We start from the raw sequence: 25,883 nt of genomic DNA, 5'->3' as shown, positions 1-25,883 counted from the left end.
TGTGCCGCTTGCATGCAGACTTTGCATGCGCGTTGCACCCGCGTTGCATGCGACGCGCGGTTACGCCGACGGCGACGGCGACGCCGCTCAAGCCGGAAACGGGTGCCTAAAGGCTGCGCTCTAAAAAAAAAAAAAGAAGCTAAGCAGCTCTTTTGCCATAAAATGTTTGTTTTCGTCTGTTTCTCTGTTTCCCTAATTTTTGTTAAGAAATAACATTTTCGTTTCTTGTCCTTTCTGTAAAATGAACGACCTTCTGGTGCCCAGCGTAGTAGAAAAATAGTTTCCGTTCTTAAAAATGTAAAACATGGGGTATTTTTTTACATCAGTTTTTGGCTTGGCATTTTTTTCGAGAAAACATTCTTTTTTATATATATAATTTTAGTCAAACTCCCGAGACGGGAAAAGACGAAGGACAACAGAATGCACAGAGTCTCTTGAGACTCTGTGTGCTTTGTTGTCCTTCGTCTCTTCACCAGTCTCGGGAGTTTGACTAAAATTATGTTAAATCTTCAATAGCACGTTTGCGCCCTAACGTTTTCTTGTTTTATTTTTAACAAGAAACGTTTTACAGCGATAAATACTCGCGAACTGCGTCGCTTGTATTTACCTCGCCATTTAAGCTCTAAATACACAGACAAGCGAGAATATACGATACAATTCGCTTACATATGCGAACAGATCAACCCACAAATAACAGCAACACAACAGCCAAACAAATCACGCGCCCTCCTCTACGGATTTCATGTTCGCCCGATCGCTATATATGGCAGTCTTATTCTTGAATTCAACTTGGCCGGTTACTGCGATATTGGTCGCATAAACACGCCGAGGCTCATCAAATATATTGTCCGGTAAAAATTTGTCTCTAGGAAAACAATTAAATTGTATCGTCATTGCTTTTAGAAATATCAACCGCACAGCATCTGATTTTTAATCCTCCGCCGCGCAAGTAATTTCTCGTTAAGCCCAACTGCTCAGATTGAACGCGCAAACCACGCGGCGTTTTCGCTGGCAACAACGGAAGCTCTGATGTGACATCATGCAAAGAGAGTCACAATTAAAGCGCAGACCGCATGGCACGTTTTTTTCTGCACGCGAAAACGCGACGCGCTATGAACGCTCGCGCGGAAGCTGACGTGGGGCCACCCGCATGCAGACAAAGCCAAGCACTGCCGGCCGCGCGTCATTAGCGTTGCCAGATAACAGAATTCTCAACATGCGATTTAAATGTTGACGCAAATACTACAGCATGAGAATTAAATGAACAAATAAGTAAATAAAACGGGTTTGTGTGTCAAAAGAAACACCTTTCATATTTTTATATGGAAAATACAAATGCTTTTGAACAGTTTGAAATGTGCTGAATACGAAACAGCGTACTGTGCAGGATCACGTGATAGTTCGACCGGCCCTCATTGGACGAGAGCCGCCTCGACGCCTCGGCGCGCGCGTCTTGTTCTGGGTCGGTTAGAAACCAACGCTCCCGGGAAAACGCGCGCCCGCGCGCAGGAAATGACGTCAGTTTGACGCCGACGCGCCTGAATGGCGAGCAAAAACGCGCCATGCGGTCTGCGCTTAACAGCTCTTTACTGCTATTCCAGTAAAACAGCCTCGTTCTGAGAAAGAACAGATCTTTGTACGCCCCATCAATCATGTTGGTCCCAACCGGGGATCGGTGGCCGAGTGGGCGCACACCCAACTCGACGCGCGTGGAGCGAAAGCTCGCGCTGCAGAACCTAGGGATACTGGGTTCGAGTCCCACCCCTGCCCGTTTCGATCTGGATGAGCATCGTACCGGCATGCGGTCGTGTATCACTACTGCGTGGTGCACGTTAAAGACCCCAGGCTAGCGGTTGTACTGCACTGGCTAAATTGCTCAGCTACAGCTTGTGACTCGTCGCAACTTTCATGGCTGACCAACTACACGCTGTCTAAATATCCCCAAGCCATAACCCAATTGGTCGAAACCGGAAATAAGACAACACCCGCGCGACGTTTCCATGCCCTTCGTGACGTCACGACACGACCAGCCATGCATACTATTAGCCCCGAGAAGTTCGTGTGGCGCCCCCTTACGGCAAACCGGGGTGACGTCACGACGAGCAGAGAATTTTTCCCCGACTCGCCTCGCTCACCCTGTGGAGGCTGTAACGACTCTAGCTGTCGGCGCGCTCGTTTCTATTTAATTTTTTTTGCGTGTTTTTCGTAGGAAGTGTAATTTCTTTTTTATGTGCCGTTATTGAGGTATGACCTGTAGCTGCAGGCGAAACTTCAACCAACATTTTAAGCATGGTTGACAGGGCAGGCAACGCATGAATCGGAGCTGGTATATGAAAATAAAGAAATATGGCCACAATTGCAGGAGCATCACTATAGATTTACATCTCGCACAATAAATGCTACTGATGGTCTGAATGAATTGGCAGGTTATGTATATTATTTTTTTTGTATCTCTGTTTTTAAACAAGATCGCCGAAGCAGAAAAGCTGCATACTGCTCGAGCAACATGCCGAATACAGTATGGGCCATGGGGAGAGAATCACAAGTAAGACAGCCCAAGTGCAGGGGCAAAGTAAAAAACACAAGGAACATTTATTATATACATTGCTCGCATTTGACCTTTGCTGGATTCGGATAGTATTTCAATGGACTACACGGGTGGTATCAACCCTCAAGTAATGTATAACGAACGTAAGCGAAGGTGCCTAGCTCGTTATTGGTCCCTTAAGCCCTAAAATTGAGATTTTACTTAAATCGAGTTGTTCTGAAGCTAAAATACCAGAAGCTTTTCTCACGCAGACTGTCGCCCTTCACAGGTTCCACGTTTTCTGCTACTATAGTGCTGCATCTATACCACTGGACATACGTTCGAATGCTTGCTTTCACTCCTGTTTTCCTCTGTTGTCAGAGAGCCCAGCTGTAGGGAGTTTGGAGAATGAGGAAGCTTTTGGAGACCTGCAGCAGTGTATCTTTTAATTGGAAGTGACAATTCAGACTAAACGGTGTATTTTCCGGATACCCAAGGCTGGAATGAAAATGTCAGGAAAAAGTACAACATTCCAAATTACGGCACTATTGCTGTACATATTTTGGGCAGTTCAATACATGCATATCATACAGGCAACTGGGGGCAATTCGCCGTCTTTGCTGCTACCATACAAACTAATTTCCAGTAATTGTGCATCCTCTAAGAAATATGCCTTCATACATGTATAAACTATATAATTAAATCACGAAGAAGCTACATTTATGTAAAGCAACCCTGTTCTACAAGCACTTCAAAGATAATCAGACACAGGGCCTTTAAAGCATCTGCGAACCAGCGCATGCAGAGTGGCAGCGCAAAGTCGGGGTCGCGAGCTAATTTGCCGACCACCCAAAGGCTCATCATATAAATGCCACTTCAAATGCCTTGAAAGCGGGATGTAATATCGTCCAAAATTATGAACACGCAGGGAACGGAATTCCAACGTCTGAAACACTTGCGCCACCGCTTCACCGATCCCTCGCAAAATTGCCCTGTGTCATGTGGACGAACGGGGAGGTTCATCGGCGGAATTGCCTCCGCCGATAGCTTTGGGATTTGTAACCCAATTTTAAAGGTAAAAGAGACGAGCAGGCTTATAAAATGTACGGAAGCACGTCAATATCGGCCTAACTCAACGTCTTGTACAGCGGGTAAACGAAGTCTAGCTCCTCGAAGAGCTTGCGGCACACAACGCCAAACCAGGAAACCGGTGCTGGGAAGCGAGCCGATGCGAGATCGCGGAGCGGAGTCCTTCCCCTGACGTCACGGTACACCTCACCCAATCAGGGCGCGGCGACCGCAGCGACGCTTGTGTTCGCTCTCGGGGCTAATAGCGAAATTTGGCGTGAAGTCTCGTATGCGGAGCGCAAATTCGTCTGCTTCTTTTGCAGGGGTTGTGGTGACGTCAGGACGCCGAGCTCTGATTGGCTCTGACTAAAATGGGTAGACCTCAGAGCAAGCTGCCTTGAGGTCTGGCCCCTTCATGCAGACCAATCAAACCCCGGCGCTCTGACGTCACCAGAACCCCTGCAAAAGGAGCAGACGAATTTTCGCTCCATTGATGTTCATAATTAATTTAACGAATGTTGGGCCGTCCTTTAATGAAATAAATATAAATTCTGACCATATGTACGCCCTGTCTACGTGACCTGCGTAAAGATTTAGTAATGTCGAAATATCACCGGACAATCTCTTTAATATTTATTTGAAATGTTCCGAGTGAATAGTTCATATTTCCCGTTCCAGGACCCTCAGAAAAACCACGGTAGATCAGTTGACTAAAATTCATTAATTAACTTTAAATATTGATCGAATGAATCGTGTTAAAAATGCAGTATTGACGCGGATTCTTGTACTAGAGACGATACGAATGATTAGATTTTAATTGATTATTATTCAATTACCACGACGATCCTTCTCCCATCTAACGTCCTCCGAGCCCCAAGACAGACAGTGAAGAGCCGGCATTCATGCAAAGTCGGCCGTAAGAAAAGATTAGCCCAAGTGATTCGTGGCTGGTGCGGTGAAACTGCCACAGGCGGCGCTCTATCTCGCGACAACACGGGGAGTGAGAGTGGCCCGGGACGCTCCCACCTTCGAATCGCAGGGGTGCCTCGAGGTATACACGTTTGCAAGAAAGGTTCCTGTGCGCTGCCATTTTGAGCGATGCTGGCGCCCCGTACCGTTTCCGCCATGCTGGGGTGCACCAAGGGCATGTCAGTGGGGTGCGCGATGACAAGGTGGTGCCGTTTGCTGCATCGCCGATGGCTAAAGTTAGCGGCACACTTACTGTCTCGGAACGCAGGAGGAGGTATCCACACAGTATCGTAGCATCACATATTGTAGGACGGGACATCTTTAAGGGTTGGAGCTGACTTTATAACGATCGCAGCCTCTGTTCCTGCATGTTGTGGAAGCCAGAGCTGCCGCGAGCGCAGCCATCGTTGATGCAAAGGCCATGCGACTTGTGGCGCATTCTGAAGAGCGCCTTGAGACTTTAGATATTTTTGAAATTTTTTTATTTGTTACCGGTTTAAGCATTCTATTTAACTGTTCTTGCTCTTTCGCGGTCGAAGACGACACGTGTACGTTTTATAATTATTTTTTAAATTTCTTTCTGCGCTCAATGGTGTACGCTTCGGCGAGAGACGCTTGGCAACATTGTACGACAACCAGCAAACGTCCTGGCTGGAGAGTAGGTCCGCCTCACCTTGGCGCACGGTTCGAGGTTAAGCCGGGATCCCACTTGCAAAGGTGTATAGAATTATCGCTTGTAGCAAGCTTTCTCTTTTCTTGCTGCCGGCCTTTTTTTCTTTTCGAGGGTGACGGGTCACGCGTGGCACGACGCTTTGCATTAACAGGGACCCTTAGCGAACCGCTGCCGTGCTCCTTATGATGTACCGCAGGAAAAGCTACAAGCGCGAGCTCCTTGCCCAGGGCACAGTCTAGGCGGCACAAACTCTCGTGAATTAAGAGCAGCTCCCAACGCTATGAGCTCGCGCTTCTAGCCTTCGCTGCGGTACAATATAAGGTGAAACGAAGTATACCCGAGCCTTTGAAGCACGCTTTTTAGCGCGCTCCCCGCGGTCACGGTACCCCCCGGCCGCGCGCGCTTAAAAGCATGCTTCAAAGGCTCCGGTAGTGTGGGTATATACGCGGAGCACGGCAGCGGTTCGCTAAAGGTCCCTAATATCATCAAACAGTTCTAATATTCTTGGCAACGTAGACAGTGCTACTTATATAATCTGCCAGCCTTACCAGTTCAGCGTCAAGGAATTGTAAATGACGGTGAAACACCTACAAAAAAAAAAAAAAAATAATAGCGCTATTTTTGACGAGCTAGCAAAACCAGAACTCATGTGTGCAGTCACACGGTGTCGCTTCGAAAGCGCGCCTCGGGTCTTCGGGGACGGCTTCGATGTGCCGACGTCCCCCGAGCATCTAAGAGTGGACTAATCCGGCAATCACGGCCCCAGCGTGCTTACGCTTCGGACGTCGGATCGGCGACGGCCATTGTGGCAGGGCCGGCCCTGCACCATCAAGCGCTCTAAGCAAACTCCGGCCGTGGCGCCACTCGGGGCGCGACGCTCGAATCTCCTCCCTAGAGAGGGCTGTTCGCCGAGTTTCTGCCGTAAACTCGGAACACCCTCCATTACGACGGGGGCACGGTGTAGGGTCTCCACCTGGACGCGAAGCTGGTCAGGTGGCTTGGGTTTCCAGCCTGGGTTCCTTCCACCGATAGGTCGAAGAGAGGGCCCATCAGAAGCTACGGGGGAGCGTTTGCAATCTAATGGCGGACGCCCCCTGCGGCGATTGGCCGGGAGTGCGCGTGAGCCGCGTTTTCGCGTGGCAAGGAGGAAAGTGGGCGGAAAGGCGGAGTCGTTCGCAGACTCGATCGACGCTTTCGGCGGCGCCTCCACGCATCACGCATTGCAGATGCGGCCCGTCAACCACCTGACCCCTATGGGGCAGTTGGAAACCCTCTTTAATAAGGCTCCCTACTCCTCCCCAATAGGCAGGCTGATCACGAAGGTAAAAAGAAAAAAAAAAAAGCTTCAATCTCTTCCAGAAGCGCAACATTGAATTCACCGTTTTGGCTAACAGTATACCGCAAACAATTCCAGTTGAGCCCCCCAGTTGAGCCTAATTGCAAAATGCGCGCTCCACATTCGAGGAGCGCGCATTTTTCATTTGCTCGTCGTGTTCACTCGCTCTGTCCTTTTCAGACCCCACACCCTTTGTTGCGGAGAAGAGACAATGGACATGGCGGAAGTACCGGACAACGTGGACCTCATGACCCTGAGGTGCGTGAATGCTGGTGCGGTGCCTCGTGGCAGTCAGTCCCAGGTCACTACGGTTCTATGGACAGGACGTTGCTGGGACATTGTAACATTCCGAGGACTCATGGAAAACCGTGTGAGCTGCTTGGAAAAAAATGTGCATGAACCTCCGAAGTAAAAGGAGCCGGTGCTTGACGCAGAAGACCAGAGTAGCTTTGCTAACATATTCCTTGTGTACTCGGGGATTCTAGAGCAAACTATTAAATTCGTATGTTAACTGGACACTTAACGAGTAAATATTGCCGCGTGATTGCCATTTTTCGTCTCCACACTCTTAGAAAAAAGGGTCAGTATAGTCCTCCCTAAAGGGAGGAACGCTCTTGACACATATGTTCCTTCAGAAAGGGAGAAACTTTCGTCCCTCAAGCAGGGGAGCAAAAGTTCCTCCGTCGACTCCATCTCATTATGGCGGCCACGAATCGAGCAAATCGAGCTCGATAAGGCTTAACGAGAACACTAAGTCTATTGTACGAAGCGAGAGGAGCAGCAAATAAAAACGTAACACGAGTTTTCCGCGAACTGTATTTATTTCCGAAGTTTCTTTCCCCCTGCAGGTAAAGAAACTTACGTTTCGAAAGCATGCAGTCACTCAGTCTTCTCATCGTCAGCACTGCGATGTTCAACGGAGACAACCGGCACCCGGTTCGCGCACTTTATGTCTTACCTTTGCTATTCCTCGAGCTACAATTCCTTCGTCAACCGTTGCGCCAACCGCACATCACGGAGGAGTAAAGATCATTCGCCCGCAAAACCAAAAGCCGCTCTCAAAAAAAAAAAAGCAAATCCGAAGCAACCTCTTGGCTTACCTCAGCACGGTAACACGAAATAATGGCGCAGCCGCGTAGCGTAAAAGGATGTTAAATCGCTTGCCACAAGATGGCAGGGTCAAACAGAGTAATCGCAAGTAGCTAGGCTAGGTGGCGCTAGGTACCGCCCAATTCATGTTTTTACAAAAAAAAATATTTTTAAATTCTTACGCTACAATTGCGTTTCCTTTTCTTCGGGAATCTCTAACACATGTAGACAAGGAGGTTCTATAGAAGTTCTGGAGTGGCGGTCCCCCATAGCCGCCTATGCGAGCGGGTGAAGCCAAGCCAACCCGGCGGCGGCCATATTGGAAGGGGCAAAAGCGGGCGGCGCGGTCTTGTTGCGGGCGGGAGTCTGTGCGAGTGGTTTATTGCTGTTGTGCGCAGGGTAGATTCCCCATGAAGAAAAAGCAAATATTAGCCGTCTACATACCTACTGTTATTTTATTCTGCTCTAGGAAGTCTTCACATCCAATAGATTAAACAAAATGCTTAGTGTCACGATAAACATAGCACCCGTTCGTCTGAGTCGAGCCCGAGTAGAGGTCATACTTTGTAAAACGGAAATACCGACTCCTTTTAAGAGTGCCACATGCTTTCAAATTGGCCATATTTTTTTTTAGCTTTTACTTCGTAGCGTGGAGACTCAAACACTGCAATCTTTATCGCGCAAACGCATCAATACCCGTTCATGGAAATTTTCCACCAGGTTCGTCTTGTTCCCAATTTTCGAGCCAAATTGACGTTGGGGTGCAAACTTTCTTTTAAAATACGTGGTTTATAGCTGCTTCAGAGTGTAAACATAACCAAAGCATTTAGTGAAAGGACAAGAAAATAGTTATTTAGAAGTTTTAATGACTAATGGCCCAATACTCCTGACAGGTACTACAATCGAATTCTCATATTATAAGCTTCAAACATGTCTTGTTCAAGGCACTGCAAGTAAGAAACGTTGCAAAAACAGCCTGCAACATCCTTGTAACCAAAAGTGATTTTATTTGGACAAAAATTAGAAATGTGTGAAATGAGCTCGGAAAATAGTGAAGCACCTGCGTAAACCTTGCACGTCGCATGACTGCACAGCCACTTGGAAGTTCCTGACTAGTTATTGGTTCTTAAATATTATCAACCTGGACAGCACTGTCCGCATGCTGTTTTTGCAATTCGCCCTGTTAACCTCTTTGGTGATGTGATGAATTCGTATCATCAAGTAATACTCGACAATCTTCTTTGATAACTTGTAGATGTGATTATCTAATGGGTCGCAGTCAAGTAGGTGGGGCTCAAGTTGTGCAAACAATGCCCTCTCGAAAACCATAGTCAAGATTTCTATAACCAGGCTCTTGCACTTTACATGCAACATTTTCGTGTTGGAGCACTGAGTCTGCAAAACCCTGAGGCCTCTCTCTGCAGCGTCGCAAATGGCAAGTGCATCCTTTGAGGGGGCCACAAGTCCGCCATGGCTCTTTGCTTTGATGAGCGCAGGAAGCTCGTTCGAGTGGAGAGCAGTAAGGCAGTCTTCACAAGACGTACTAGAGGCAACTTTGCGGACTACAAATCCTGCAATGTATGGCACGACTGACTCAACCACTCCTGACAGGCTTTGTGGCAGGTCCACCCGATAGGTATAGTCATGGTCATCATCGAAAGCTCCAAGAGTGGAACATTTTCTCTGCTGAGTAACAGCAGTGGACGGTTCGACGTCTGTTACACCACTTGACACGCTTAATACTGTCACTACATCCGCAGAACAGTTGCCTGCTTCGGACGACTTGACCACTGTTTGAATAAGCAGGCGTTTGTAGGCCGCTTTGAATTGCCAGGCAGTTGGATTGTTGTTATACCCTCCCTTTCCCCTGATGGAGCCGAAAAATATCTCCAGGTGATCTTGGCACATTTTGTGTGTTAAGATGTATTTGAGCTTCCCTGTTGCTACCAGGTCATCAAAAAGAACTTCAATGCTCTTGATGCAGGCTAATAAGCCAAGAAATCCAGTTTTCTTTAACCCATCAATGATAGGTTGTCCGTTTGCATCCCTCAGCCCTTTGATGTAGCTCTCCGCTTCTTGCAGAAATGCCTTCCACGCAGCTGCGTTCCTTTGGCCCAGTGGTGCTTTGTAAGACCTGGCCAAAGGATTTCTTGAATTTAGAAGGTCAAACGGTCGGTCGAAAATACGTATGAACCGCGCTGTGGCGTGTGCACCCTGGAACTGGGGCAGCTTCAGAGTAAATTCACAGAAGTCAAGCGCATCTGCGACTGAGGAACTCAAAGCTTGTACCGCGAGCTTGACTTTCATTTTCTGCTTCGTCCATTCGAGATGAACCTTCGTGAGTTTGTTTCCAAGGTGTAAACCTTCGTGTGCTTGTAGGGCTTCCAAGGCCACAATGTACGACCATTTCACAGGCGAGCCTTTGTCGTCCAGTAGGTGACTGACAGACCCCAGACAGTTCCGAATTAATTTAATCATGTGGCAAGCGTCTAGAACTACAGACACTTTCTTCGATGCGTCTGCTGGATGGTCGAAACCAATCTTCATTGTATGACTGCTGATGTCGGCACCAAGACACTTGGCCATTTTGAAGTTGGAGGCTGCTCCGTCAAAAGTGAGTGACACAATGTGGACTCCTGTTGACTCAACCCTTAGAAGGCATTCTTTCGTGAATTCTGCTCTTTGTGAGCCTGAAAGAGAATCGATGAGAAAGTATCCAAGGGGCAGTTTGAGCCCCATATTGAATGCCACAAGCATGTAGACACAGACGTTTGTTGCCTCTGGAAGGCTGTCGTCAGGAATCTCTCTGCCAAAATCAATGTAGCCAACAACTTTGTTGCCGACAAGCTGAACGTGCTTCTTTATGGCCATGTCATCCACCATGAGTGCTGCCAGCAGAGGCTCATTCCTACCTTGCGCCACGTTCTTCAAGAAGTCCATTGCTTCAGATGTGAATCTAGGTTCACCGTTCACTGCCTTATACCACTCACGCAGGGTGCGCTGTGAGGGCAAAGCATTATTAAACTTTGTGCGCACATATTCATAGGCAGCTGCAGAATAAAAGTGCAATATTAAAGCGAATGCGCGTAGTTCAGGGGGAAATATTTTGTTGCCCTTTTCTGCAGCTCTTGAAAGCAGCTGCTGGATGTCAGGTGAAAAGGTAGCTTCAAAGACTTCCAGGCCTTTCTCAGACAAAAGCTGTTGATCTTTAAGTTCCTTCAGGAGCTCTTGAGCATTGCTGTAGCGCAACGACAGCCTCCGCCTGGTTTGCTGTAGGGTCTTCACCTTTTTCTTGAGTTGCTGGAGTTTGTCCTCAGACTCCTTTATTTTTTGCCGGTACCAATCTTTTGTTGGTGACGTCACTTCAGGCTCTACATCAGGTCCCGGTTCAGCGGCAATATCAGGTGGTGCCACGGGTGCCATCTCCCGACACTTGGGAGGTTCTCGTTTTCGCTTTTGCTGGATAAAAAGAATGCAGGAGAAACGAAACAACTTTTAGTCTCTTACGATAATTTTGTTGACAAAGTCTGCAGTTTGCTGCAGAAGGACACAGTGCGTGCCAAGTACGATACGGGTCTTCATTACATAGTACACGCAAAGAAGATTTTTTATTCATGCGCTGCTATATTTTGTAAGTTAAATATTACTAAAGGTATTTAACCAATCCAGGTACTCACAGGCTTCTGCAGATGTGCTGGGAATGCTGGGAAGTTAGTAGGTAGGCTGCCAGGTCGCAGTCTCACTGTTTGCCAAGTTTTGTCGAAACAATGAGGTTCGAAGTGAACTGAGCAAAGACGGTCGTTGTCCTTTGGTTTCCAGCAATCTCGCCGCACAGCACGTTCCCAGGCAGCACGAGCACTACTTTCTTTGGGAAATCTGCAAACACGGGCGATATGTAGCGCACGTTTCATGCTTTCATTTGAACGCATTCACTGCTTTGACCTGCACGGAAGCCTTACAGAAGCACATATGCGAACAGACTGCTAATGTTTGCAAAAAAACCTCATGCTTAAAGTGCTAAGGGAACCATACGACAGGAAACAAAAGCAAGTTCAGTACATGGGACAACTGCTGTGAGCAAAATTAATACACGGAGGAGCTCGACGACCTTACCAGGCGAAAATGATAAAGTGCTCACTGAATTCACGCCAGATATTGCTACTTTGCGCACCCCGTAAACCCCCCCACCCCCCAAGCACATATAAAGAAACGCGCACGCTATTTAAATTAACTGACCGGCGGCGAGCTTGTTAACTGCCTCTAACGTGCACATTAGGACCAACGCGAGCAGCTGGCGGACCGGGAAATCGCAAACAAGATGCGTTTAGCGCTTACACTTGTTGGTTTACGTATACAGCAAAACGGAAGGACGAGAGGTCATGCATACTTACGAGTGAAATGTTATCCCTGGCGTCTTCACACGATTCGTGCACCCAAACGCGACGCACGAACCAACCATAATCAGTTGAAGTGCTTTCAGCCTGGCAAGAAAGCAATCAAAACACACCACGTAAAACCACAATCAATCCATGCCACCAATTAATCGAGAAATCGCTGTACGCCTTGACTTCTTCTCACGGGGCCTACGACATTGGCGACTATATGCTATATATCGGGGACCGCCACTCCACCCCTCCTTGGCTACGACGGTTCACGGCGCTTTTTGCCCTTCGCAAGATGGCGGGGCGTCGGCGTCAGCGCGAGGGCGCCCCCTCCACTCCAGAAGTTGTTTATAACCTCCTTGCATGTAGACAAGTTACACACACTACAAGCATCAGGTGAACATATGTCGAGCGCATACACAGGCATCGCACATACAAGCATTAATACAACAGCCACAACAGCACACTAACCCGATCACTACTCCCGAGCCCTGCGTTTCCGTCTTTTATACTGGTCGTTTTGAACGTACGGAATTTTTCGGTGACTCCCTAAGAAATAAAAAATATTCCGAACATGTTCATTTTTTTCCAGCAATGTTATACATCTGAGAATATTTTTAATGGCTCAGGGGATGAATCTCTTATTAAAAAGAAAACGCTCGATCATGCCGTAATTATTTGAAAGCCAATAAATCGTGCCGCTCCAATGTGGTTCCAAGCCATGAGTTTGTTTTCCCGCACGGCTCTTCGTAGCCAGTATTTATATTGTAGTGTTTGTTTTTCTATTTGTAGTGTTCGCGCACGGCTACAATTGCCGTCTTGAATTAATCTTTGTAGAGCGGATATTCACTCAGCTGGAAGTGATGCTTCACGGGCAGAGAAATCTCTTTTCGATCAACTTGAATGCTGTCAAAGCCGCGACTTGCGACAACTGTTAAAGTGTACGGAGCTACGCCGTTGCGAGCTCGAACACTTCTAGCGCTCATCCCAGCGCGCCACTTGGAGGGCAGTTTCTACAGGAACCGTAATATATTTAAACAGTAAAATAAAGGATAGCTTTTTTTGTTGTTTTTTTTCGATTTTACCTGTTTTTGTTTTTTTATGCTAAACTTCCGTTGTAAATATACGTACTTTCCGTCATACTTTCGTACTGTTCAGTCTTTTCCCCAGAGCGCAATCGCTCTCGGGGACCGACAGTCACATTGGCCACTGTACATAGGAGCTTACCGTTCAGACCAGCGTTCAACATGACTATCCACACGTCGATCGACTGCACCTAATCCCTCAAGTGGTTTTAAACTCTTTAATGTAAAGCGGAATGTCATCCTGCGACACCCCGCCCCCTCCGTACACGGCCCGACCAGCGGCATCAATGCCCGACAGTTTACGTCATCTCATCTTGTTGTTACACCACTGATACGCGAACACACGGTCACATCGGCGACAATTCCAGTCTTCTGTTTACAACCCACAACACTGCCATCACGATGTCGCTGACACGCAGAAATACAGGACCACGTTGACGATGTTGCTGACACGCAGAAATACAGAATCACGTTGAACGCCGGTTGGCACTCGGCACGGGACAACAGAACCGAACTCAGCATGGAAGGCACCCAGGCAGCCGGCAGGAAAATCTGCCTTCCTTGGACGCAGTTTCCGCGATTTCCATAACGTCGAAAACGTCGACACAATTCCTCGTGGTTTCGCTGCTGTAGTTCCGCTATGGTTCCGCGTGTGTCCCGCAAATCGGAGACGGCCGTCTTACCGGTCTTACCCAGTGTATGTAGCGCTGCTGGCACTGCTCCGGAACTTCGCTGTTTCTAGCGGCTTCGTTAGACCGTTTGATAAAATTAGTGGTAAAAACCACTGATCTCTACTATAGGGGGCTGGATGGCGCTTAGCTGCTCTCCGAGCCTGGCGCAAGTGAAGCCACCGGAAGTTCGATGCTTGTCCCGGAAGTCGGGTGTGCGCTGGGCTTCCTAGTGCATTCAGTCGATATTTTGGACCATGCTTCTTTGTGTCTTTGATTGGGTTTTAATACTCCCGTTCTGGATTAAATACCGAAAATGAGGTATTTGAATTCGGGACATATTCACAACTTCATCAACTAGAATCTCAAAATGTTTACATTGGATGGCTTCCCGTGATACTTTTCGGGTCCGCATGCGCTCTTACTGCGCAACAAGCAGTATCTCTTGAGGGAACAAGTGAAAATCCAGCGCCTTCGGCGCTTTTCGAACCAGTACTCGGAAGGGTTACAAAGCCTGCCAAGCGCTCACTTCCGGGACAAGCCGTTCACTTCCGGTGGCTTCATACCTGTTGGCTCAATGCGCCATCCAGCCCCCTCTAGTGGAGATCAGTGGTAAAAACGTCAATGCAACCGAAATGTTCTGCACATTTGGACTACAAGACGGAATTATAGGCGGCCTTCGCTGCCGCTGAAGCTCAATCAGCTAAACATTAATTTATTAAACAACGTGCGCGATGTGCTCGAAAAACGAAACCGAAAGAAGATGAGTCGGGAGGGCGAAAGCTTTTTCCCGTATGCTTGGAGAAGGAGGAAAACGTCTCGGTGAATAATAAGGACTTTAATTTTCCTTTCCTCGGTCTGGGTTTGTTTATGTGTGTTTTGTTAAATAAAAAAAAAAAATCTTTTCAGAAAACAAAATAAAAAAAAAAAACCGCTCCTCTAGGGATCGAACCTTTGACCACTTGGTCAGTAGCACTAGCGCGATGTTTTACCTCTGCGCCAACTGAACAAGGAGGAACTCGCCCTCCTCCTTTCATCTGAATTGCCGTTCCTCCCTTCTCTGGGCAACTTGTCCGCAACAAGGAGGAACAGTCGCTGTTGCTACCTTTCTGCTCCTTTTTTTCTTAGAGTGCAATATCACAGTTAAGAGGGTGATAATTTTACACCGCGTACTCGGTATTATATTGAAAAGTGGACGAGTTTTTTTAGTTTTTTTTTTACATGGTTTCGTCTTTAAGTGTTTTTTTTATAATAGGCTCTATTGTAGAAGTCATAAATTTTTAAAAACCTAATTGAAAACAAAATGTGTAGAAAAGCTCTCGTCCACCTTTTGGCAGTGGCGTAGCCAGGATTTTATTACGGGGAGGGGGGGAGGAAGCTTAAAGCCCCCCCCCCCCCCCCCCCCCCCCCCCCCCAGTGACGACTGGTGAGCTCGGCGGTACGGACGCTCGGGCAAAGATTAGGTAGACGCTGTTAAAATAAAACAGCTAAAGCTGCATTGACATTTTTTAAAACGGAGCAGGCTTCATTCACAGGAATACGGGCGTGATGGCTCACTGCTCTACTGTCATCGTAGCTGCGGGCGCGGCTGACCAACTTCACTAGCTTCCTCACAGCACACAACTCCCCCCGCTTTTTGAGGTAGCACTGCAATACCAACGCGTGAAGGCCAAAAGAAACACAAGAATTGCTATACTGTCACAAAAAAAAAATTGAACAGTAAAGAAAAAAAAAGATGTTGACGCTGAAAAATGAGAAAAAGTGACCACGCACAAACACTAGGGGCCCATATAGAGGGCGAAGGTAATCCTGAACAATCACAAAACCAAAATCTATTATTTATTAAAGGTTTAACAAATTCGTGCAACAGAACCAGGTGCCGAAAGAAAGAGAGTCTTATCTTTGCTTGATCGCTATATCTTGCAGCGTGGTTCAAAGGCAGCAGCAGCGTCTCCTCGGGGTGAGGAGAAGTTATCACACCACACACAAACACGCAAACCACATACCGAACGTGGAAACGAACTTGACCACCCGTGCGCCTATGCGTAGTAAGAATATGAAGGCTTGTATCTTCGGAGTTTCTGATGTTCTGTGCAAAAAAGAGATTAGTATAATAAGGAATTGCATCAGATGCCACCTTGACAACGAAAGCAGAAAGCAAGACGGGCTTCATCGCACCGGCGAGCGACCATCGACCACTGGAGGGATATTTTGCAAAGTGAGGGAAATTTTTCCAAAAATTAGGAGATTTTAGGCATCCAATGCAAAAGTGAGAAACGTGAAACGCCCGTCACGTCTGCGCCATAAGCGGTCGCCGTCTGACCGGAAGCCTTATTCCGGAACGTTCAAAGTCTCCTAGAGATCCTATCGCGACCCTGCCCGTAAGAAGGGCGGAAGCTGAGCGCTCGTTCTCTTCACTACTGGTTGAAAACATACCTGAGGCCGCCCACTTCGAATGAGGGACTGCTCGGCATAGCGCTTTTGAATGTTCACCGCGACATTCAAGTTCAAGCGGAGGACGTCGTGGATATTTTTTTTTTTTTTGCCGTGAATGCAGGCGGCTGCATCTTATGATGTAGGCGCTTGGCATAAATGAGATGGCCAAGTGAGCCTGTAAATTGCTTTTTGAAATAACTAGTCAAAGTTACCTTTTTATTCGTGGTAATTTCTAGTTGAAAGCACGTAATTCTGATCAGTACACAACGTGTGCTTCAGCGCAGCGCCACCAGTTGTTTACACTGCGATTGTTTTTACAAATCATTTTATATTTTTACATCACTGACATTGTTTTACATTATCACCATGTGTTGGTTTTATTATGTTCACTTTGGTTTGATTGAAGTGTGTATTTCAGGGACATTTTCCTAAAACAGGGTATTTCAAGGTAAAGTATGACATTTTTGTCATACCTTACCTTGAAATTGCCATCCTTCAACCCACAATATCCGTTCTCTGTATATCTGAGATCAAGTTCCGCATCCCATCAAATAAACATGAATGAAGCAATATTGCCTTTTTTTATTTATTTGAGCATTTTCTACCCCAGAAACATTTTTTCCCGGTCCCCCGTTGCTCCTAGGGAGCCTTCATGTGCGCACATGAAGGCACCCCAGTTGCTCCGTGCCTCGCGCAAAACCGACTGCGTGAACAGGGGAGCGAGTCGGTCCCGGGGGAGGGGGTAAGCTTCGTCATTTTCAGGGGGGGAGTGCGTGCCTACCCTTGAACCCCCCCTCCGCGTATGCCGGTGCCTTTTGATAGCTGTTACTTACCCAACGCGTGCGTGTACCAGGATGATCTGGGTACTTTGAATAGGCTGCGGCGGATCATGTTCGGTGAAACAAGTTGAATGGGCCAATGTGTAAATAAATGAGTCGATATTTGACAAAATGACGCAAAACTGACGCGCCTGTATATACTTTCGTTATTCGCATTCAGGTATCGTTTGAACGCGGTTTTCTCGTCTCCATCCCCTCTCCTCTTGCCATCAATGCACAACATCAAAAACGTGCATTTCTCTTCTCTTTAGTCTGTTCTTTGTACTGTACTGTACTGCAAAAACGTCTTGGCTTGTTTTTTTTTTTTTTTTTTTTTTTTTTTTTGCAGCTAACGTTTTTGTTGTAGAATGGGGGTTGTCAAAACGACATAGTTTGGGACCGCACTTCGAACCACTAAAAATTGCACGGTCCATAGCATTTACCTGGATCGACCTTACTACATTAATTGCCGCAATTACCGGTGGTTTTGGCATTTTATCAAGACGTTGGTAGTATATTTGACGTGCGTAAATGGCCGTTACTGTTATATCATACTCCTTCTGCGATGATTACACTGTGCGGATTAAATGAATAAAAATTAGTATAAAAATGAATTGTTCCGGTGGCAATTGCCTCTAGGCTCCAGAAGCAAGACCTGGAGCACCGTGCATCGAACGAGATCTACCGCACCAAGGTTGCCCGGATGTTCAGGAAGACCAACTACATCTCCAAAGTGGTGAGGACTTGTTCCTTCATTCAGGTCATTCTTTTAGTAGCGCCCAAGAGGAATTATCTCGGGAGCATGGTCAAGATGAGTGCTAACTTTGTAAGAATTGTCCATTGTGCACATGCACAGAAATGTACATTTTTGTGTATCTATGTCAGGGGTGGCCAAGCTGCGGCTCTTCGCGTCTTAAAGTACGGCTTGCGGCTCCACCCCCTACCCCCCCCCCCCCTCCACACCCACACGCACACACTCCCCGTTCTCCCTCCCGATCAGACGATCACTTCCCCAAAAAGAGAAATGCAACGCGTTTTAAATCGAAAGACAGGTTGCAGTTTGGTAGTCACGTGCTACTGGTACCTTACGTACAGATGGACTGCTTTTGACTTGGATAGATTTATCTTTTATTGTTCTGGACAAGATTCCCCCCCCCCCCCCCCCCCTCCCCCCTGCGGCTCTTGGAAGTTTCGTGGTTTTGTTTGCTATGTGCATGTTTGTTTTTCCCTGATAGTTCATTATTGCCTATTAAGAAACCAAATAAACACGACAAGCAGGCAGATACGTAAGCATAGAAAAGCTTTGAAATCAAACACTCCCCCCCCCCCTTCCCTTCCCAAATCCCCCCCCCCCCCAAAAAAAAAAAGAAAGTTCGTTTTAATATTTTTATTAGAGATAGACAAACCGTATACGATGTCACGCCATAGAAGGAATCAAATTTTATTTCGGGATTGTCCAGAATTATATTCGGCAGAGTAATAAAAAAAATGCGCACCTAGACGGCTAAACAAAACGCTCATATGAGAAAAAAACAACCACCTTGATACTAGGGACAACAATTTAACAACACAGCACCGTCTCAAAACATAGCTGCAAAATTTCTCACAACTCCTCAAAGAACTCTAATGCCAACAACTGTCAACCTCAAACACAGTCAGGTGGACAAGGTCCAAGTATAGACCTTTTTTTTCGTTTACTCTGGTCCCCAGCCACCTTGTAGGCATATCCTGTATGGGCGTCAAAAAAACAGTGAAACATTTCATCCTGCAAATAGTAAAATATTAAAGGTTAGGGGAAGGACGAACGAGAATGGGTGATGGTTGCTCGAATCCTAAATGTATTCTGTTGGCGTGGCGACGGCAAAACTATGTTTTAACCCATACTAGAACTCAAAATCTTTTAAGATGGCGGCGCCCCTATGGAAAAGGTTTATAAGGACCTTAGATCCAAGCGGTCAAAAAAGAACCCTCTCCCCTAAAACTGTCAACCCCACAGCAGCCAGGTAAACAAAACTCAAGCAACTGGAAAAAAAAAAAAAAAAAAAGTAAAGGGATAGAGAGAGAGAGAGGAAGAAAGAGAGAGAGACGCGTACCTGACTGTGTGTAGAGGTGACGGCTGTTGGTGCTAGGGTCGTTTGAGGAGTTGTAAAATACATTTTGCAGCTGAGTTTTGAGATGGTGGTCTTCATTTTTTGTCCCTACTTGGGGACAATTTTTCCGGGCTAAGAAGCCAAAGATATATGGGTACCCGTGCGCTCGAGCACATTGGACACCGATCACAGATGCGCTCGAGGGATCTCCACTTTTCGGGAATGTCAGCAAAAAGTATCCCCAAATATAATCTCTTTTTTTTTTTTAAAGATTGTTTACTAGCATACCTGCGCAGTAACCCTGATTTCAGTAGACAGAGTGGTCGCTGTGATCGGTCCGAAAGTTGGATTTTGTTGTCTTATTTTTTGGTCGGGCCCGTGATAAAAGGGCAAGCGCAATTGGCACAGACGAGAACATGAAGTAGACAGGATAGCGTTAATTCACGTCCACGTCTGTCCCTTGGAACTTTATATTTTCAGTATGTTGATTTAACTATCCCACTTTAATATTTTTTAGACTGATTAATATATCTGTCTGATTGGTAAGGGGAGGGAGAACCCCCAAAAATATGCAGTCACAATTCTTACTCAACAATTATTTGGTTCCTCACCATCTTGGTCGCAATGACGATGATCTTGATGATTTATTAGAACCCCCTTTGTAATGGGGTGGGTGACCCAAACGAGCGAGCTCTACATTTATCCGTAAAGTTATCTCTAAACTCTCTCCATTTATCTGACAAAAAAAATGAAAGCCGCTTACAACTCCCTGTAACGCCGAATTAGAGCGCAGCTCTTGAGGAGGAGGAGGGAAGGGCACTGGGGGGGGGGGGGGGTTAAACTAACCAGGGGGGGGGTCACGTTACCTTGGGGGTCACGTGACCCCCAATGCCGATGATGTCATCACTGACGTCACTGATGACGTCATCAGTGACGATGACGATGCGGGTACCGATGACGTCATTAGTGACGTCACTGATGACTTCACCAGTGATGATGACGATGACGATGCGAATGTCGGTGACGTCATCAGTGACGTCGCTGATCACGTCATCAGTGATGATGACGATGACGATGCGGATGCCGGTGACGACATCAGTGACGTCACTGATGACGTCATCAGTGATGATGACGATGACAATGCGGATGTCGGTGACGTCATCAGTGATGATGACGATGACGATGTGGATGCCGGTGACGTCATCAGTGATGATGACGATGTGGATGCCGGTGACGTCATCAGTGATGATGACGATGACGATGTGGATGCCGGTGACGTCATCAGTGATGATGACGATGACGATGCGGATGCCGGTGACGTCATCAGTGATGATGACGATGACGATGTGGATGCCGGTGACGTCATCAGTGATGATGACGATGACGATGTGGATGCCGGTGACGTCATCAGTGATGATGACGATGACGATGCGGATGCCGGTGACTCATCAGTGATGACGATGACGATGTGGATGCCGGTGACGTCATCAGTGATGATGACGATGACGATGTGGATGCCGGTGACGTCATCAGTGATGATGACGATGACGATGTGGATGCCGGTGACGTCATCAGTGACGATGACGTCATCGGGGGGTCACGCGACATCGGCGGGGGTCACGTGACCTCGAGGAGGGGGCCACGTGACCTCAGGGGAGTCACGTGACTTCGGGGGGTCACGTGACCCCCCACGAGGTCACGTGACCTTGGTGGGGGGCTCGCGCGGTGCATTATGGGACATTTCCCATGATGCACCGCGCGGTTACGCCGACGCCGACGGCGACGGCGACGGCGACGCCGACGCCGACGGCGACGCCGCTCAAGTCGGAAACGGGCCCCTAAGAGCTGCGCTCTAAAAGTTAAAAGCGATTAACGGGAATTTTCAACGAGAAATAGTGACAGCTACAGAGAAAGGGCCCCATTTTTTATAGAAAAGTTACCGAAGGTAGTTTCTTTTGGATACCAGAAATTTAATATCGGGTCTCATTTTTTTAAAAGAAAATTGTGAGAACACTTGGGCTTCTTTCGCAACAATTCTAACGTTACGGCGTTTTCAAGTCTCATAATTTAATCGCTCACTATAGCTGTTCGTGAAGGCGCCGCAAGTAGGGGGTGAATTTTGTACTCGAAAAACCGGCTTGTCTTTCATCTTTCTCAGGATAAATGCTTCCCGAGTCTATCCTTATTAGAGCGCAGCTCTTAGGGGCCCGTTTCCAGCCTGAGCGGCGTCGCCGTTGGCGTCGGCGTCGCCGTCGGCGTCGGCGTCGGCGTCGGCGTCGGCGTAACCGCGCCCCTCCCTCTCCTCCTCCTCCCTCTCCTTCTCCCCCTCCTCCTCCCCTTCTCCTCCTCCCCTCCACCTCCCCCCTCTTCCTCCTCCCCCTCCTTCTCCTCCTCCTCCCCTCATTGTCCGGCTTGAGCGGCAAGGAGGAAAGCAGTACGAAGGTGGAGGAGGGGGGAGGAGAGACGAGGAGGCGGAGGCGAGGGGAGGGGAGGAGCTTGAAGGACGAGGAGGTGGTAAAGGAGAGGGAGGGGGAGCAGGAGGGGAGGAGGACTAGCAGGCATGATCACGAGGGAGGAGGAGGAATATACCCTCCACTCCTCCTCCTCAAGAGCTGCGCTCCAATTCGGCGTTACAGGAAGTTGTAAACGGCTTTCACTTTTTTTTCTCGAACATTTTGTTTTGTCGAGGCATTTGGCGATATTTACATTTCTTTTTTATTTTGAATATTCAGACGAATACTTTAAGAACTATATATCTGAATACAGTTACAACAGTTCGATTTATAAATAGGCTCCTTCGTGAAGTCAGTTCCGGATCCTATGCTCAGCGAGCGCTTCAATGACGCAGCACTTTACATATTCACTGGTAACATACGAATATTCATTAGCTTAGGAGTAAGACGATGTGTTTTGAGAGTTTATTTGTCGTTAATTTCGGAGTATGTTTTTGGGGAGTTCATTTTTTTGCTGAAAATTCGGGTTTTTTAGGAGTTTATAGTTTCCCGATTCTCTGCAATTCGGATATCAATTTTTTTCGGTTTCTAATTTTTCAGAATTAGAAATAAGGATAAATAATATCCGGACACAAAAGTACCTTTACAAAATTCGTAAAAAAAAAAAGAAGAAAAAAACTCACTAAGAATTATTTGTTTTATTTGGTTAAAGCGGCGACTTTATTCTTTCCTTGTTCAGTTTGACATTTCTGCACCGAATGGAGTGTCCGCAGCACCATTTGGCATTGGCGCCCGCCATTGCCACTACCGACTGTCCCACGACAAATCTTGCAATGCATGGAATGTCGATACCGTGAAATAACTAAACACCTGGACACAGTCTAGCGTCTATAGGGAGCGCAAGTTCGTCTGATTCTTGCACACGGGCTGCGATGATGTCAGAACGTCGAGCTCTTATTGGCTGTTCGAACAAAAATAGTGGGTAGACTTCGAGGCATCCAGCATTTAGGTCTAGCCACTATCCTTTCAATAAAAGCCAATCGGAGCTCAGCGTCTCTTTGTCGTCATAGCAACTCCTGCCCAAGAAGCAGACGACTCTGCCTTCGCATAGGCCCTCCATCGAAGCGCTTCGTGCTCTGTGTCCCAGCACAGGATGTGTTTTTAGGTCTAAACATATTTCCGGCCTCGTGATTGCCCCAAGCTCTCAACGCAGACTGTAACGATTGGCTCGCTCGTGTGTTTTGTGGGAAAGCAGACGCTCCGGACTTCTTAGTCATGCGTACAGTCGTTGGGAAGCGAGAAAGCTGCCCTGGCATAAAATATACAGGTTCGTAGAGACCTTTGCAAAAATTGCCTTCTGCGGGCTGCCATCTTTGTCTGCTGGGCTGTGGATCGCCTTCTGAGCATGCGCTGTTGGTCTGCTGTGCGGTATATCAGATGCTGCGCATGCGTTTACAGCTCAGTGACTCAGCATTCGAGACTGCCGTTGGAAAGGTCTATAGCTTCCAACGTTATTTATTTATTCATTTATTTCTTTACATACCTCGAAAGGATCTAAAAGAAATTACATAGAGGGGGGTGTCTTATAAACTGTTACATAATCATACAACAAGGTTTCACAAGAAAAACAAAAACAGAAAACATCGTGTCACGCTAACCAGAACCACGAAGGGAAGACATATTGCATAACAAAAAAGCCAGACACGCACTCACGTCATTGGAGGCAGTCGACGTGCTAGAAAGAACAATAAAGCAATAAATAAACTGCCAGCGAGCGACTAAAAACATACAGTGCAAGATATGATTCAGTCACCCTAAAGATTCACGCAATAACAACATAAAAGTATCATGATCAGTGACCGTCGGAATTTCGCTTGCCAACTCATTCGATTCGGTCGCCGCTTGTACGAACGGAGAATATTTGAACAGATTAGTTCTTGCAAATGGAATATGAACTTTGTAACAATGATCATGACGAGGGGAAATGCGAGCCGGTAGGAGAATGTTGTTTTGACGGAAATCTGAGGAACTATGATAGAGTTTATGAAAATGGGATAACCTTGCGAGGTATCTTCGCTGGTAGAGCGTCAATAAACCAAGTGAACTCTTAAGTTCTAGATTATTACTTAAATATTTTTGATGCGGGTTTCAAATTATAGCTGCATATTCCAGCTTTGACCTAATGAGGGTAGAGTACGTAATTATTTTGGTTTCTGCTGTTGCCATATATAAATGCCTTCTAAAGAAACCAAGTGACTGGTTAGCGTTCCTAACCGCCGAATTCAGAAACCTCACTCAAACTACACTCAAACTGAAGGGCCCCTCCACTTCCTCGAGGAAGGCGCGAGGGTCGGCGCTGGCCAATCGCGAGGACGGATCCGCCGTCGCGATTGGCCAGCGCCGGCCCTCGCACCTTCCTCGAGGACCTGGAGGGGCCCTTTAATTTAAGTGTAGTTTGAGTGAGGTTTCTGAATTCGGAGTTAACGATATAATCTAAATGAGTGTTCCAGGAGAGGTTGAAAGTTAAATGAACTCCTAAATATTTATATGTGAATAATTTATCTAATTTTGAATCTATAACTTTGTAGTCGTATTGAAAAGGTGAGCGACGATTGGTAAATGTCATTGTTTTTGTTTTATCTATATTTATCTGCATTCGCCACGTGTCACACCATGAAAGTATGATATCCAAATCACTTTGAAGAGTTGGGCAGTCGTTTTGACTAGCTATTTGACGATATATACCACACAGTCGTCTGCAAATAGGCGAATCTGAAGAAATGTTGTTGGGGAGGTCATTTATATAAATTAAAAACAAAAGTGTTCCAATAACAAATCCCCGAGGGACACCAAATTTGACATGTATAGGTGGTGAGGTGATGTCATTTGCAATTACTGATTGATTTCTATCGTGCAAAAACTCATGAATCCAAGTAATTACCTTATCATTAATTTTGTGATATTGCAGTTTTTTTTTATCAGACGACTGTGTGGTACACGATCAAAGGCCTTTGAAGAGTCTATAAAAATATCGTCGATTTGTGCGATTGAGTGAGTATGCAAATCTGTTACCAGTTCAAACAGTTGGGTTTTGCACGAAAGACCACGTTGAAAGCCATGCTGATTGGGAAATGGCAGGTTATTTGAGACTAGCTGTTTCATAACAGATTAATATTACATGTTCTAAATAAAAGTTTACAAGAAACAAAGGTCAATGAAATTGGTTTAAAATTTGTTGGACAATTTCGATTACCAGATTTATAAATCGGAACGACATTAGCCGATTTCCATCCGTTCGGAATGCGACTGGTATCAAGCGATTGCTGGAATGAGCTGGCAGGCACGGCACCTGACGCACGCCTTGTTAGCTTAAGCAACTTCAAGCATACGCCATCAGGACCCGAGCTGGATTTTTTCGGCAAGCGGTCGATGGCACTGATGACACCACCAATATTAATTTGCACATCGTCCATTTCTGAAACGACGATTGTAGGTGTAACATGGAGGTCAGATAAAGGGAGCTCGTCGGTAAACACTTCGCCGAAGAATGTGTTAAGTTTCAAAGCTGACTGGGATGCAGAAAGCTTTACGTCACCCTCTTGAAGTAAAGGAAATGTTTTCTTTTCTTTGCATGCCAGAACTTCTTTGGACTGGTTTTTAGTATGCTAGATAAATCGTCGTTGAAAAAACTATTCTTTGCTTTTCTTATCTCATTGTTTGCATAAGCGCGCACAATCTTCGTGCGACTGCCAGTCACGGTCTGCATTTGAAAAACTCGCCTTTCTGAAAAGTCTCTTCTTTTTGAAGATCAAGCATTTCACGTTTCGGGAAAACCAGGGACAACCCTCACTCGGGGTAATGACCAACTTAGGAGAAAAGCTTCACGTGTATAAATTAGTTTGTTTTTTATTGAGACACACAACCCCTCCTGCCCCTAAAGGCCCTGTCACACTGAGGCAACACGACGGCAACAGCAACACAACACGTTGTCCAACAGTCGGGCAACTTGTTGCTCGCTCCCCGTGTTGTCCGACAAAGCTGTCACACCGCGGCAACAGCACGACAACATGGACGACAACTAAAATGTTGCCTCGGTATGACAGCTTTCGGCAACAAAAACAGCAGCAACTTGTGTTGGACAACGAGTGTTGCCCTGATCGCTGGCTGAGCGAATTTCGGGCCGGCAACACGACAACATAGATAGCTTCGATGGTAGAGTTTGTCCCCTATCAATAAAGTTTTACTCAAACAAAGGCTTGGAAAACGTTATTTAACAATAATTAGGGCTG

At 46.7% G+C, this 25,883-nt stretch overlaps 1 protein-coding gene and 1 long non-coding RNA gene across 2 annotated transcripts in view; one reads left to right on the top strand and one right to left on the bottom strand.

Annotated features, from left to right (window-relative positions):
- LOC8039860 (snRNA-activating protein complex subunit 3) overlaps positions 1 to 25,883 on the top strand; it is a 110,126-nt gene that overhangs the window by 55,278 nt on the left and 28,965 nt on the right. The window contains exons 2-3 of the mRNA XM_040211467.1: positions 6,754 to 6,831; positions 17,691 to 17,787. Coding sequence (XP_040067401.1) covers positions 6,785 to 6,831; positions 17,691 to 17,787 — 144 coding nt within the window. The 5' untranslated portion in view covers positions 6,754 to 6,784. The remainder of the gene's footprint in view (positions 1 to 6,753; positions 6,832 to 17,690; positions 17,788 to 25,883) is intronic.
- Positions 11,048 to 12,236, bottom strand: LOC115322618. Its single transcript, XR_003919004.3, has 3 exons — positions 12,054 to 12,236; positions 11,340 to 11,538; positions 11,048 to 11,121 (listed from the first exon to the last, which is right to left on the bottom strand). It is a non-coding gene; the product is annotated as an uncharacterized LOC115322618 (long non-coding RNA).

This window comes from Ixodes scapularis, unplaced genomic scaffold, assembly GCF_016920785.2.
Source record: "Ixodes scapularis isolate PalLabHiFi unplaced genomic scaffold, ASM1692078v2 PGA_scaffold11__112_contigs__length_91849675, whole genome shotgun sequence".
Lineage (NCBI taxonomy): Eukaryota > Metazoa > Arthropoda > Arachnida > Ixodida > Ixodidae > Ixodes > Ixodes scapularis.
This window is presented reverse-complemented; position numbering and strand designations above follow the sequence as displayed.